This window comes from Macrosteles quadrilineatus, unplaced genomic scaffold (genome assembly GCF_028750875.1).
Source record: "Macrosteles quadrilineatus isolate MER2022 unplaced genomic scaffold, UCM_ALF_1.0 Scaffold_2__2_contigs__length_208266976, whole genome shotgun sequence".
NCBI lineage: Eukaryota > Metazoa > Arthropoda > Insecta > Hemiptera > Cicadellidae > Macrosteles > Macrosteles quadrilineatus.
The window spans coordinates 186,169,946-186,184,439 of NW_026542595.1; the positions used below are offsets into that span (position 1 = coordinate 186,169,946).

At 32.3% G+C, this 14,494-nt stretch overlaps 1 protein-coding gene across 1 annotated transcript; it reads left to right on the top strand.

Moving 5' to 3' along the window:
• Window positions 1-765: 765 nt before the first annotated feature.
• LOC128987385 (peptidoglycan-recognition protein 2-like) lies at window positions 766-3,734 on the top strand. The gene is made up of 4 exons (XM_054408209.1): window positions 766-871; window positions 1,122-1,587; window positions 2,195-2,328; window positions 3,569-3,734. Exons 2-4 carry the CDS (start codon window positions 1,157-1,159, stop codon window positions 3,691-3,693), a joined length of 690 nt encoding a protein of 229 aa, XP_054264184.1. The 5' UTR covers window positions 766-871; window positions 1,122-1,156; the 3' UTR covers window positions 3,694-3,734.
• Window positions 3,735-14,494: the final 10,760 nt, after the last annotated feature.

A 14,494-nucleotide genomic window follows, 5' to 3' on the forward strand; every position in this document is an offset into this window, starting at 1 on the left:
TTTCTCACACGGGTTTAATATCTGCGGCATTGAACTAAAACGTTACCTAGAACTACCTCAGACTATGAAGTTTGAAATTACTTTTGGTTCCTATAACAATAACAACCAACTGTTATATGTCCTTACAATACGATGCAAAAGCCTTTATTTACACTGTTGAATAATGATTTGAGACTAGTTAGTAAAATAAATAATACCTCACAAATCATAGTAACCGGTAATAATTACGTTTACTCTGTAAACCATAAACTCTTACAAATATCTCGTAATTACACATATCTAATTCGACATAAATGTCAAGATGTTAAGTAACTCACAGCAAGAGAAGGTTTACAGTATAAACCTGTTTTAATAAACATATAAGTTTCCAATAAAATATTTATATTTTGCAAACAAATATTTTAATGATCCATCACTGATTTCGATTTATGTAACACGATACAAAAGTTTAAAAGAATACCAACCCGACCATATATTAGCATTGACTATATGTCATTATAGTCAAAGGTAACAGGGAGGAACTGGGGCCATATAACATATGGGGCTCTAAAGATTGCTATTTAACAGTTATTGTCAACAAACATAAAACTCTCTACTGTAAATAATATTAGAATAAATTGTCACTACGTTTATATCACTTCATACTTAACAGATGATACTGTTATCGCAATGAAATTATGTTTTGACGTAAAAACTGTAATTTTATAAAAGAAGTAGGAATAAAGATAACTGCTGATAACAAGGCATTAGAGTTAATACTCATATTGGCTTCACAGTTGTTTGTGCATATAGACTAAATTTGGGTTTACTAAATATTCTGTAAATTGATTGATGTGCTAACTTATTATAGTATATAAGTAAATACTTTTGTGTAAGTACATGTTTAAAAATCTTTATTATAATATTTTACAAGCCCGTCTTAGAGTAATTAATATTTTTAGTCACTTTAATAATGCTAATAAGAAATATGTAGGTTTAAAAATTTTCAATTTAAAATAATACATTCAATTTTAGAAAAGTATTAAATTTTTATATATTTCCAATCCTAAAGTAATATTTATATTTGTATACAATCAAATAATACATTAACACTAATATGTTCTCATTAAATGTCCATCCAGAAATACAATGAAATCTGAAAATACAATAGCCAAAGATGAGCGAACTCCCTGTAAGGGAGAAGAAGAAAAGTAAGAAGACAGACAAAAAGGAAAAGGTAAGAAACCCCTACATCCCAGTGGACCTAGAGTCAGAATACACAGCTGAAGGAAATTCCTTAGATAAGGACGAAGGCGAGATGTCTGAAGAAGGTGGACGAAGTTCTTACTGGAGAAAGAAGAAAGGTTGGAGTGAATTGGACATGTTGAATGAAAAGGAAGAGGAGAACGAGTTAGTTATTGTGCCTAAGGAACAATGGGGTGGCGTAGCTGCTAGGTGGACGAGGAAGATGGGGCCTCCTTATCAAGTGTTCCACGTCACTGATACTGGGACTGAGCAGTGCTTCGAGAGAGAAACTTGTTTGAAAACTCTGCAGAAATTACAAGACTTCCACATGACTGAGATGAATCTGCCCGACATTGCTTGGAAGTAAGGCTTTTATGTTTGAGTCAATATCTTAAGTATAGTTTCAGTCTTGGTGAGTCGGTGGCTCAGTCCCACGAACTTGAGGCCAAAGGCAGGGTTCATGCTACTACTTTTCATCAGTACAGCTCACCCTTTGTACTGTCCCACCTTATCCCTTGCTTTGCTGGATAGGTTCCACGCACAGGTCCATAGCCTATGTAGCAGCAAATGCGAGGTTATAAGAGGCCACAAACAGTAAAATAAAAATAAAATATATTTACCGTGTTGTAAATGTTTTCATTGTCAGTGTGGGTGTGTCAAAAAGTGTTTGAAGACGTATTTCATTATGCATAAAAGAAATAAAAGTACAAAAATTAATTGAAAATCAAGAAGTAATGAAGTAGGTAATTTTATAGATCCTAGTTCAAAATCAAGGTTAAATGTAGATGAAAAGTCTGTTACGAATTGCATAGGAATTAACCACCTTAATTATTACCTTGAGTTCACCACTAAGCATATAGTGAAAATCGATATATGGAGAGTTAAATAAATACGTTTACAAAAACTGCAGTTATATATTATAATAATATATCGGTTTTTTCTTATGAATGTATCTTTTTTTCATTTTCAGTTTCATGTTTTCCAGCGACGGGACCATCTATGAAGGAAGGGGCTGGGACAATGAGGGATATAAACCTATCTCTGTGAAGAAGGAATTTGGAAAACAAACAGTTGTTGAGTTCGGATACATCGGGGACTTCCAAAGTAAGTGTCACAGATTGTACAAATTTGAATTTTATTCAATATTTCCTAACTCAAATCAAAACAGTTTTATTTTCACAATATATACAAAAAAATAACAATTTTTCAAAAAATAAAATACGAATATAGGCCTATATAGTCTTGAATCATTATACAGTACATTGTTTACGTAAAATTCAATTTATAAAGTCATTAATAGTATAAACTTAAATACTAGTTGAAATGTGCTTGCTCCGGCTAGAATAATTATAAATAATTATAAATAACTAATGTAAATGGAAAGGAGTCTACATAGACCTCAGTGATCTGTGCGTAGACTCGAGTTGTTAGAATTATATTTACGGGGTTATATTGGTTAACTAAACCAATAGCTGTAGCCTAATATAAGACTGGGACAGTGGCTTCGTCCTGTAATCGAGCTACGAGGAGGTCACGAATTGTTGATTTATAGGCATGCATTGTGGATGCGATGCTCCCTGGTGTGGATTAACTTCCGCATTAGTGAGCACTACGACTATCCGCAGTACTATCCTGATAATTAGACCAATTCGTTAATTACAAGAAAAAAATATGGTTCGGATTCCACAATGAACTGTAGGTCCCTTAGTGGATTGGCTGTAGAACTGTAGATTGACTGTATGGACTATTAATTAACAGCTGTGTCTAAGGAAAAGGTCAGCCTTAGTCACTAACAAGACTACAAGATCGTGCCACTCATCTTTCACTCATATTTGGGTTAAAATACGCACATAGTGGCGTCCCCATTAAATACTGTAATTGATAAGTAAGATAGTCGTATACTATTTAACTTGTTTAGCTAGGATTTTGAATGTTGTGTAGGCCTTGTCAACAAATTTAACTATAAGGCCAACTTTATTAGTAAAACATACTCATGGTAAAGAACACTTTTTTGGGGTAAGATCTGAGTGTAAATGATACAAACTTTTTAGTATAAAAAACAACTGACTGTTTTAAAAGGCACGTTAAAAAGGATAATGCTATTTACACATAGTTAGATTATTATAATATATGTTATAAAAAGCAGTTTGCAACTGAGACGATGTCAAAACTAGTCTAAATCAGAAGAATGAAATTGTCTCACACAGTTTACGTTTAGTTTCCTTCAAATACACTCCTGAATTATGTACTATTATGAAATTATAATCTGGAGTTCAAAATGAAGGAATAATTATTATAGCCTAATTTGCATAATTTTAGCACCTATTTTAAATTTTTTTTTCAGATGCGCCTATTAATCACCAAATTTCCATCGCCAGTCATCTGTTCATCAAAAGAGCGGTACAAGCGGGAAAGGTTCCGCCTATGCACATTGTGACCACCATAAAAAGAGAAAAAGAAGTATGGTAGAGTGAAGTATACGGACGTTGAAGTCATATACGGTTAATTAAATATTGCACCCTATAGACTATGAACACTGGAAGGTGGCAAGATGATAACGAAATGATAGACATTACTTAGTACAGTCTGTATCAAATTCAAACGTTCTATGAGTGGACATTCATCGAAATACAAGAATCAGACTGGAATTCTTGCGAATTGCGAATTGATGGTTGTTTTGGTAGAAGTAAAAGAAATGAACCACATGTAACTAGGGAAAATAAAAATAATAAACCGCTTTAATGGATACGGTACTACTGCTACTTTTTATGAAGTAACTGGTTGCGATTATTGCTAAATTTTATGAATTTTGTGGAATTATTTTATAAGGTATTCTTGTTACTTTTATATCACCCAAACATAATTTATCTTTTCAATGCCTAACATAACCCTCCTTCACAATAGGCTAGAAAACCCTTTCAACACCAAATTGGCTACATTTATCCTGTAATACTTTTACTGACAGCTATCAACCACAAGATCGTATTAGATTATATTTAAAAATAAGGCAAATAGTTTAAACTCATAAATAAATAAAGATAAACTATTTAAAGCTTAGATAAAGTATCTAAAATAATTTCAACACACTGAATAGTGTTAACCGTAGCTTTTGTAACATGTTGTTGGTACTACATATTTAATACTACATCAATATAATGATACAAACACATATAAAACAGAAGTAGGTTGTATAATTCGTACAAGTAGAAACAAATACCATTGAACACCAAACAATTTAATGTAACTGCAGATTGGATTTTGATGAAAATATTTTCACTTGCACGGTTTCACAGATTTAATTTCCGGTTTGAAAGTAAACTGACATTTTCTCCGCAGCCAATTGAACTGTTAAAAGGTCCAACTTTTGATACGATAGAATATCAACTACATTTTGTAATCTGGGATGGTCTAATATAGCATAAAGGTGGTGAGCGAGCTGGCGTAGTGGCTAGAGCGCGGGACTTCAGTCCCTGAGGTCCCGGGTTCGATCCACGCCAAGTCACCAATGGATTTTATCTAAGTGATAATGCCGCAACCCCTAGGTCTAGCCTGAAGTAATGTGAAAAACAATCCCAGGCTCGTGCCTAGCGTCCTTAGGACAAAAAAAAAAAAAATATAGCATAAAGGTATGTGGTTACAACTTAACGATAAATAATGTAGATAGTTCTAGAGTAACCTCCCAACCTGAGTTAATAAATAATCCTAATTTTGAGAAACTAAAAAAATCACTGAAATCAACTGACCAAGGAAATATATTATAATGACTTTTATTGAATTTAAATTTAATTACTTCATTGTGATTTATGTATGACATAGTTTTGACAATAAATGTTAAGTAATATTGTATGTACTTTTATCTATGTAATGTTCTTTTATAACTGATTAATATTTTATTAATTCACATCATGTCATCAATTTAAAACATTAATAATTTATTTATAATTAGGTATTTCAAAGTTTAATTACAGCTTAATTTAATTACAGTAAACAAAGGATTACAGAGATATTTTTGTTTTATGATGCCACTTATGTTTTACATTATGTGGATTTATTATATGGATATTATTTTCAACATTTAAAAAATGATTCCACTCTAAATGTTTTATGATCATTTATATGATTCAATCGATTATATTGTAGGATTATTTGTATTGGGCATCAATTGTCGTTTTTGAATGAGAAATATGGAGTAAAATCAGGTCAATAAATATAAAAAACAACTATTCTCAACAATAAAGTATTACTTAAGTATAAAGTATTACCGTACTTAAAATCGTAACACAATCATTAATAATTCACCTTATAACTTCAACTAATCATTTTTTTAAACCTTGGTACTATGAATAAGGATTCAGCAGCATTTCAATGTATGAGGTTTACTGTCAAAGAGAGAGGGTCAAACGGAAACAAAACTGTGGCGAATTTTCACTTTGCCACTCATCCACTTCTCCCCTCGCCCAAATTAACAACCCCTATTTACCGACGACATGTGCAGGGCCAAATTCTTTACTCTTCTTTTCACAAAAGACAAAGATCTACTTGTGTAAATAGTGCCAAAAGGGGGATGATTTTAGGGCGATAGTAGGTATCTTTACGAAATTAGGTTTATTAGGGTAAATCATTTATTGAAATAGTGTTAATTAATTCGCAGTGAACTTTTAATGTTTTTAAACTGATTTCTTAAGTTTTTTTTAGGATATGAACGTGCAGAATTGATTGCCACTTTACTATGAAAATCTGTTTTTCTCAAAACAACAGTTTTAGTGAATTTGACTATAGGGAAGTAGCTATTACCGTAGGTGGCACCTAAGACCACCTACCGTCTTATATAATAATAAATAGCCTAAGACTTGGGGCCGGGACCGATATACTTTTTAATTTTGATATCCCTAGAGGCCAAAAACACCACTCGCTTAAATTTTTATATTACTAATATACAGAGTGTCTCAGACCAACCGGCCGGCTTGTATAGCTCCAATATAAAAGCAAATGTAAACCTAATTGCAACTGAAACCCCCTATTTTGACCCCAAGGAATTCAGCTAAATTATTTTCAACCCTAAAAAAGCACCCCAAAGGGCAGATTTTGGAGGGTGGGGGTGGTTTTTGAGAAATTTTCAAATGTAAAGGGGGGTCGTGTTACATCTCATTTTAAAGGTCTTTTAGTCCTGAGTATTTTAGTGGAAAAAGATTTAAGTTATGTTCATCCCTATTTACAGGGTGTTCAAAAACGTACAAAAAATAGACCTTTGAACTACTTTTCACTGTAAAGAGGTGGAATTTCGTGGGAGGTTCAAATTTTGATAACACTTTAATTGCTAAATGAGCTTTCAAAAAACTCTAGTTTCAATCCTTTTGCTATCTTTTTACATAAGTTACGCATTTTCAAACTTTTTGAAGTTTAAAACGCTGTTATCTCAAAAGTTTCAAATAACATCATGGGTTTCATTACAAACCACATTGTAGTCCTTAAAATTAGCTACAAATTTTGTAATTAATGTTTTTTGGTATCTATATTGGTTAAAGAGATATAGCAAAATTAGTGTATTTTAGTATTTTATTAAATGGTATTCAAAGTGTTTGCTGTTGTAAATGTACACGTCTAGGTCTCAATTAAAACTTAAAAAATTAAAATACTACCCAGATTGTTAAACTTAATAAAGGAAAGAACACAACTGCAAATATTGGTTATTTTACATTACAGAGTTCTAATAGTGCTTTGAATGAATCTATATAAATAAAATTAGAGTTTTGTCTGTACATTGCTTAGAATAATGAACTTTTTGGTTATTTTTACATTTCATAGGTCAGAGAAACCGAATCAAACCTTATCTCAATTTCTGTCTGTCTGTCTGTCTGTCTGTCTGTCTGTCTATCTGTCATTCTCTTGGTAACGCTAAAATACGCACTTTATTACAACTACTCCTCAATAACTATAGCACTGTCCCGCCTGAAACTTATTTTCCAAATACTATACATATATGAGATGGTTTTAGACGTATTTCATCGAATATGAGACAGTTAGATATTTAACAGTAAACCCTTGAAAATCAAGTTTTTGTCGATTTTAGACGTGGAATTTCTGGAAGCCCATGTTAACCTTATGAGAAATGAAATTATTGAATCTTAACAGCTGTTTCAATTAAACAAGTTGGTTCTGTTCTGTGATGTTCAATAGCATTAAAGTTACAAGGATTACCAACAGGGTGCAGCACTAGCACTATTATTTCTTTTACATTTATGACAACAGCTAATTTGCAACCTGGAGGCGAGTGAGCGTAGCGAACGAGCTAACCTGAAGGCAAGTGAGCGTAGCGAACGAGCTAACCTGAAGGAAAGTGAGCGCAGCGAACGAGCTCCAACATACAGGTGAGTGAGCGTAGCGAACGAACTTCAACCAGGACGTGATTGAGCCATGCAAACGAGATCAGATAGTAAAAATAAAAGTAAGCCTACCGTTATAGGATCGACCGGCAGACACAGAGGTAATTTAACCTTTTATTGATTGTCATACCGATCCGGAACAACAAAAAACAACATAAAATGAAGCTATGTATAATAGTTTGGCCAGCATATCTTAAAATATGCAAACCAACTGCTGTTCTTTATATAAGAAGGTTTCAACTGAATATTATAAGATCCCCGTGCGTAGAACGGGTACACAGCTAGTACTGTCTATAAATGCTACTGGTAAATAAAAAAAAATCATCATGAAATCAATGAGCGTGTGCGTGAAACTGGTCACGTTTGATCGGATAAAACAAATTATAAGGAACTTACTGGACCTGTACGAGAGGTGAATGCACCTGCGGTAGTAAAATAACAATACAGTACCATAATAGTGGAGAAGAAGTACTTAGTGCCCATAAACAGAGTTGGGGTTGGCATGGAACAAAATGGAAGGTAATTTAAGCATTTGTACAAGTCCAGCGGTATGTAGGCTATTAATGCTGTTCAAACAAATTATTCATTCAAAGCACTATTAGAGCCATGGAATTGAAAAATAACTAAGAATATTTGCAGTTGTGTGATCTTTCCTTTATCAATCTTCCAAGATCAACAATATGAGTACTATTTTATTTTTTAGACAAAATTAGTTTTAATTTAGTCCTAGAGGTGTACATTTACAACAGCAAACACTTTGAATACCATTTAATAAAACATTAAAATACACTAATTTCACTATATCTCTTTAACCAATGAAGATACCAAAAAACATTAAATACAAAATTTGTAGCTAATTTTAAGGGATACAATGTAGTTTGAAAATGCGTAACATAAGTAAAAAGATAGCAAAAGTGTTGAAACCAGAGTTTTTTGAAAGCTCATTTAGCAATTAAAGTGTTATCAAAATTTGAATCCCCCACGAAATTCCGCCTCTTTACAGTGAAAAGTAGTTCAAAGGTCTATTTTTTGTACGTTTTTGAACACCCTGTAAATAGGGATGAAGATAACTTAAATCTTTTTCCACTAAAATACTCAGGACTAAAAGACCTTTAAAATGAGATGTAACACGACCCCCCTTTACATTTGAAAATTTCCCAAAAACCACCCCCACCCTCCAAAATCTGCCCTTTGGGATGCTTTTTTGGGGTTGAAAATAATTTAGCTGAATTCCTTGGGGTCAAAATAGGGGTTCCAGTTGCAATTAGGTTTCCATTTGCTTTCATATTGGAGCTATACAAGCCGGCCGGGTGGTCTGAGACACCCTGTATATAAAAACACTTTTTTATGTAATATATATACGTCCGTGAACGTGATAACTTGCGTAACTTTTGTCCGATTTTGACGGAATTTGGTTTGAATGTGTAAGGCGGAATAAACTTGAATGAGTTCGTGAACTAGTATGATTGGACTATGGGAACAGGTTTTACGGGGGTTTTATGCAGTAAAAATTTGCTTTTCTCATTTTGGACCTCAAAACACCAAATTTCCAAATTTCTCTCTAGACCATTTTAAAGAGCTTAAACAAATATTTTAGTATCTTAAAGTGTTTTTTACGGTTATTGGTTACGGAGAAAAAACTTAAAATTCCCATGGTATTCTGACGGAGAATACTAAAATGTCGTAGTTGCTTGTTTATGAAATATTTTGATCAAACTTGGCAAATTTATTTATTTTATTGTAAGCTACTAATATTTTTCTAAAAACACTCTTTATTAGCCTCCCCATAGCAGCAAACCTAGGTATTCGTTAAACATAATGTTATTTAAATAGATTTAATTAAAAACCAATTCAGGTAAAGGGAAATTTGCTTAGCCTTCAGGTTTGCTGCAGCGGGGGTATTTATCTAATAATAAGTAGATTATTATTATTATCTATATATAACCTTATAGATTATAATCTTTCAACCAAACATAAGCGTGACTCATGTAAGGTGTTCACTACTGATTACAGACAAACCGTTCGTCCCATCATTATGAAATGACAACTTTTCCCACTACTCCAACCCCAAGAAATAACTATAAATAAAGCTAGTTTTATAAGTAAATTAAAGCTTAGCTTATAAGTAACTAGTTAACCGCCCGTGCTCCGCCACGGGAATATTGTCAGCAATAAAAGACATAACAATTAACAAATATTAAATCTTTGTATTTTATTTAGGGAATGCTTAAAAGTTTTTACATGAAATAGAACTGATAGTTGGCCTGTATAAACTATTTTATGTTAATCAAACCAATATATAAGTTTAACCAAATTAATGTTTTATATTAATTCCTTTAAACTGGTTTTGTTTAGCCAATTACATTTGTTGTATGGAATCAATATAGTCACTTACATGTAAATCACGCATCAGCAGTTGGTCGCATTTCACGAACCTTTGACCCATTCTGTGAGTAACAGCTGTGTTTACGTCGTATATATAAAGTTGGGCATACTTTGGTTCAATGTTAGAGGGTATTAACGGTCCAATCCGATGGTAAAGAGAGTCCCGGATCTTAAAATTATATAGACTACGACTACCTACCAGAAAGATGTTTATGCAAGTGAGACTCAGACCTCGCCATTTCAAATGCAGAGTTGTATGATAGTATATTATTCAAATACCGTAGTTGTTTTTTCTTTTGACCCTCACTACTTTATTTAAAGTCGCTGTAGCCCCATTGATAAGCTTTTCTTTAAACTCAAAATGTTGATAAGGAGCTCATTTTACCTTCCCCTTGTGACATAAGCAGAATATATTTGTGTCCCTGTTAGTCTGATCTGACTCTAAATTCATAGATTTGCTGTAGTGACGAATCCAATTTAACTAACCCAATTCAAAAAGAGTTGGTGTTTTTTGTAGGGACTTCCAGAGCACATTTAACAACATTACTGCTCTTTACTTGTTTGGTTCGATGGTTCTCTACATGTTTTTTTTTCGTTTTTTTATGTCTTTTTAAGGATTACCTTTTCTTTTTCTTTTTGTACTTTTCACACCCTGGAGTTAATGATAAAGCTTTATAACGCTGTAATGACCCAAGTCAACATTGCCATCAAACATAAAGTCATATACTTATTCGCCAGACCCGAAATCCTAAGTGTTACAGTTTCTCAAGCAACTTTCCTGTGTACTCGAAAAAAATATTTAGGGTATAGTTCACTGATAAATTGTAGTTCCACGTATCCCAGCGTACTCACACCACCAACACCACCACCACCACCATCTCAGCGTATGTCAGGGTGTGAAGGCAAAATTTGGTACTGCTGAACGTCAAACCCTGATCTTGAATAAGATTAATCACTTAAGATAAAAGGTTGGTATGTTTCCCACTCATTAACAATTATCTGTACAACTTGTAAGTGCATTTCCCTATGATTGTTCTGGTGGCAATAGAGAATAAATTATATTGATCAAAACAATAAGTTTCCGTCCCTACTAAGGGTATTATTTCACATTCCATACTCAAACTTAAACTCATAATTACCACTTTCCTTCACATCACTTCGCAGGAAAACTAATTAAAACATTTCAAAAATACAAATTGTACACCAAAACATACAAATAATGTGCAAATACAATTATAAATAATACATTGTGGTATAAAAAGCTAACAAATACACTTTTCCTGGATCTATAAACAGGAACTCCTAGATTAATAATTACATACTGAAAGTGAGGTTATAAAAATAATAACAAATATCCGACAAACATTAAACAGCTGACAAATAATTTATAACATGTGTATTATATTCTTCAATAAGAATTGTATTGACTCGACCTTTGAAGGGCTGTAGGTCGTAGCCCTTAGAAAAAACGTAAATTCTAAGGAAGTTCGGCAAATCTACACACTATCCCCTTTAATTTGAGACATAAATCTTGTGGATCGGTCCAGTAATTACTGAGAAAACAGTGTTACAACTGTGTATTAAATATATAGATGTAACATTTTAATCAGAGTAGAGAGGTCTGCATTTATAAGAAAGATATGGGGTTACTTTAAGTGCCGTATTTTTTAAAGTAAAGAAAATAATCACTTTCAATTTTTATTTAAGTTTTTTTAAGAAGATCGTTAAAATGACAAATGTTTGTATTTGTTCTTTGTGAGATTCAGGTTATTGAACCTCTGTTTTGCTATATCCCGTATTTAAAAGTATAAAAAGTTATTCCTTGTTTAGAGCAAAAATCTTTTTCATTACTGTAGACAACGGTTTCTCTGAAATGAATTGTAATAGTGGACACCTTATACTCGATTCACCCTGTTTAAATAATTTGATATTTCAATGAGAATTCATTTTACCAGCCAAGTAATGCACAGATTGTATTTGATGATAAAACCGGGTTGATGGAGTAAATCAAATAAATTCTCTTTAAACTGAAGAGTCCTTTGGGAAATTATCTTAGGTTCGCCTTTTCTCAGCCAAACGCGTTTATAAAGCGTCACTCCCATAACACTCGCTCGAGCCAGCAAGTTAAATTACTTTACAATGAAATCGCATATTAAATAAATTTATTGTCTCTGTGATCGCGTTTACATAAATAAAACTAAACAAAGTCCTAAACAAAGTATATATAAATAAAATTATGTGACATAATTATAACAACTTTCTGATTATGGTTACAAATATCATAATTTTTTTACAATGAGGAAAATTACCATTATTTTCATTCTTTTATGGTCCTTCTTCAGATTCTTTTATGGTAAAGAGCCGGTGTCAATTAAAGAATTAGTACACATACTTATTTTTTGTGACTTCAATCTTCCCTGCAATTCGTGTAAAATAAAATTAAAATCCACCATAAGTTGGCCTAATTGTTTAAAAGTTAGGAAAAGACATAATCTTAGGGGATTGGGGGAAATCGAAGGGATAAGTGAGGGAGACAAGCGTGATCGATTACTAAAGGTCGATCAGTCTCCTTCCAAAGTAAAAAGTGGACATCTATTGTATGTCACGCGGCATCTTCATCTTCATTTGACCAAGGGGTCTTTTTCAAAAGCCAAAGTCTTTTGGAATTATTTAAGACATCATTTGAGAGGGGTTTAAAGTAATACGTAGTTTGAAAAATCGTAGTTTGGAGGACTTGATGTGCCATCTGACCGTGGCTAAACATTTAACTGAAGGATCTGATGTTTTATTAAATTACAATTAACATTTAAACCAGTTATTTAGACAGTTGGTCAGCATCATTGGATCTTTGAAAGTGTAGTCTATAAATAAATCAAGCTCGAGGAGGGCGAAAATGAAACTATCTATTTAATTATCAATTGTCCCTCCGCTAGAACTTAAGCTTTATACTGACACATAAATCCAGACAAAGAAAAAGGAAGTTACAGAAAAAACCTTATTGTATATCAATTTCGTAGTACTGAATCAGTTATGTCTTTAGAAAATAGTTATCAAGTTTAAGTTATTAAAAACTGCATTGCAATTACTAACTACACAACTGCAAGAGTTTTGATATGTATAACATAGGTATTTTAAAAATTACATTCACATTGTGATTAAAATTTTGACATCGTGGGACCTCCAATTTGATCAACATTTTTAAACGTAAATAAACTAAAGATTATTTTTTGCTGTAGAAAACCGGAGTATATAATTGAGATACAAGTGGGAGAAAAGATATATTTTGCAGGCAAAGTCTGCTCCTGAAGTGAATTATATGGCAAACTCTGGCAACATACGAGAATGTTAATGCTATTGGCAGATTTTCCACCCCTTCAATGTTTCATCATAATAACGTTGGTGTTTTATCCATAGGATTACATTGTCATGGTTATTACTTTATAGGCCTAGATGTTTTCTTGTTAGACTATAATAACAACAATTACTTACCATTTTAATTACATTTTGAGTTACTAAATTACGACTGGTATGGTCAGAACTGGTATAAATCATTTTAAATACAAAATAATAGCCGTAGAAAACGTTAGAGGAATGCTAAAATAATACAAATTTTGAAGTCAAATATTACTTGATTACACGTTTTCAACAAAGTATGAATTATGAGTTTGGATGATGAGGCATTGGAACTAATTGTACAGATTTCATGAGTAGTATTAGTTGCCTATGTTGACTTAAATTTTATAGAATTAAAAAACATATCGAAGATAAAAATAAATTTTACGTAGTACAAAAAGTTTAATATAGATGAAACATACATTTCGTGTGTTAGGTTAGGAAACCTTTAGTCTATGCTAATTAAAACTAAATGATACTCATTAAATAATCCAACAGGTGGCGTAGAGATTCCATATAACATATTAGTTTACAGGCCCAGTAAAATACAATTATTGGTGGAAAACTCAGAAAGATTTATAGTCAGATATACGCGGCACGTCAATCCCCTAGCTAGACTTAAACCTCTTAAACCTGTTTTGCTGTAAAAAAAGTTCACTGGCCAAAGCTTTAAATAAAATAATTTTCTTTTGAAATATTTATTCATATAAAATATTAAAACCTTCCATTGCGCTTTTAAACTATCGTTTAATAAATTTTATTTCGATATAATGTAATGTATTTTCATTTACTATCCACTCCTTACTGAAATAGTGTTAATAGTATTGAAAAGTACTATATTTTATTAAAAGTAAACTCAGCATACAAGCACACCAACTATTATTTAAAACACATGTCATGTTATATGACTTTGAGGATGTGTCATAAAAAACGTTTGCGATTAAAAAAAATAATTTTAATTTTAACTTCAATGTTACTCTATGAATTTGAAACGTTCTAGGTCTTCATAAATATAGTAAATAATATAAATAAAATAATTTTATTTAATCCTACAATTCAGTTTATGGACTAACATCCCACTGTGGCGAGTTGATGTTAACCCCACGTAA

Coding starts and splice junctions, on each gene's coding strand:
- LOC128987385 (XM_054408209.1), top strand. CDS start 1,157: ATGAGCGAACTCCCTGTAAGGGAGAAGAAGAAAAGTAAGAAGACAGAC. Junction 1,588..2,194: donor CTGCCCGACATTGCTTGGAA/GTAAGGCTTTTA, acceptor TTTCATTTTCAG/TTTCATGTTTTCCAGCGACG. Junction 2,329..3,568: donor ATACATCGGGGACTTCCAAA/GTAAGTGTCACA, acceptor TTTTTTTTTCAG/ATGCGCCTATTAATCACCAA.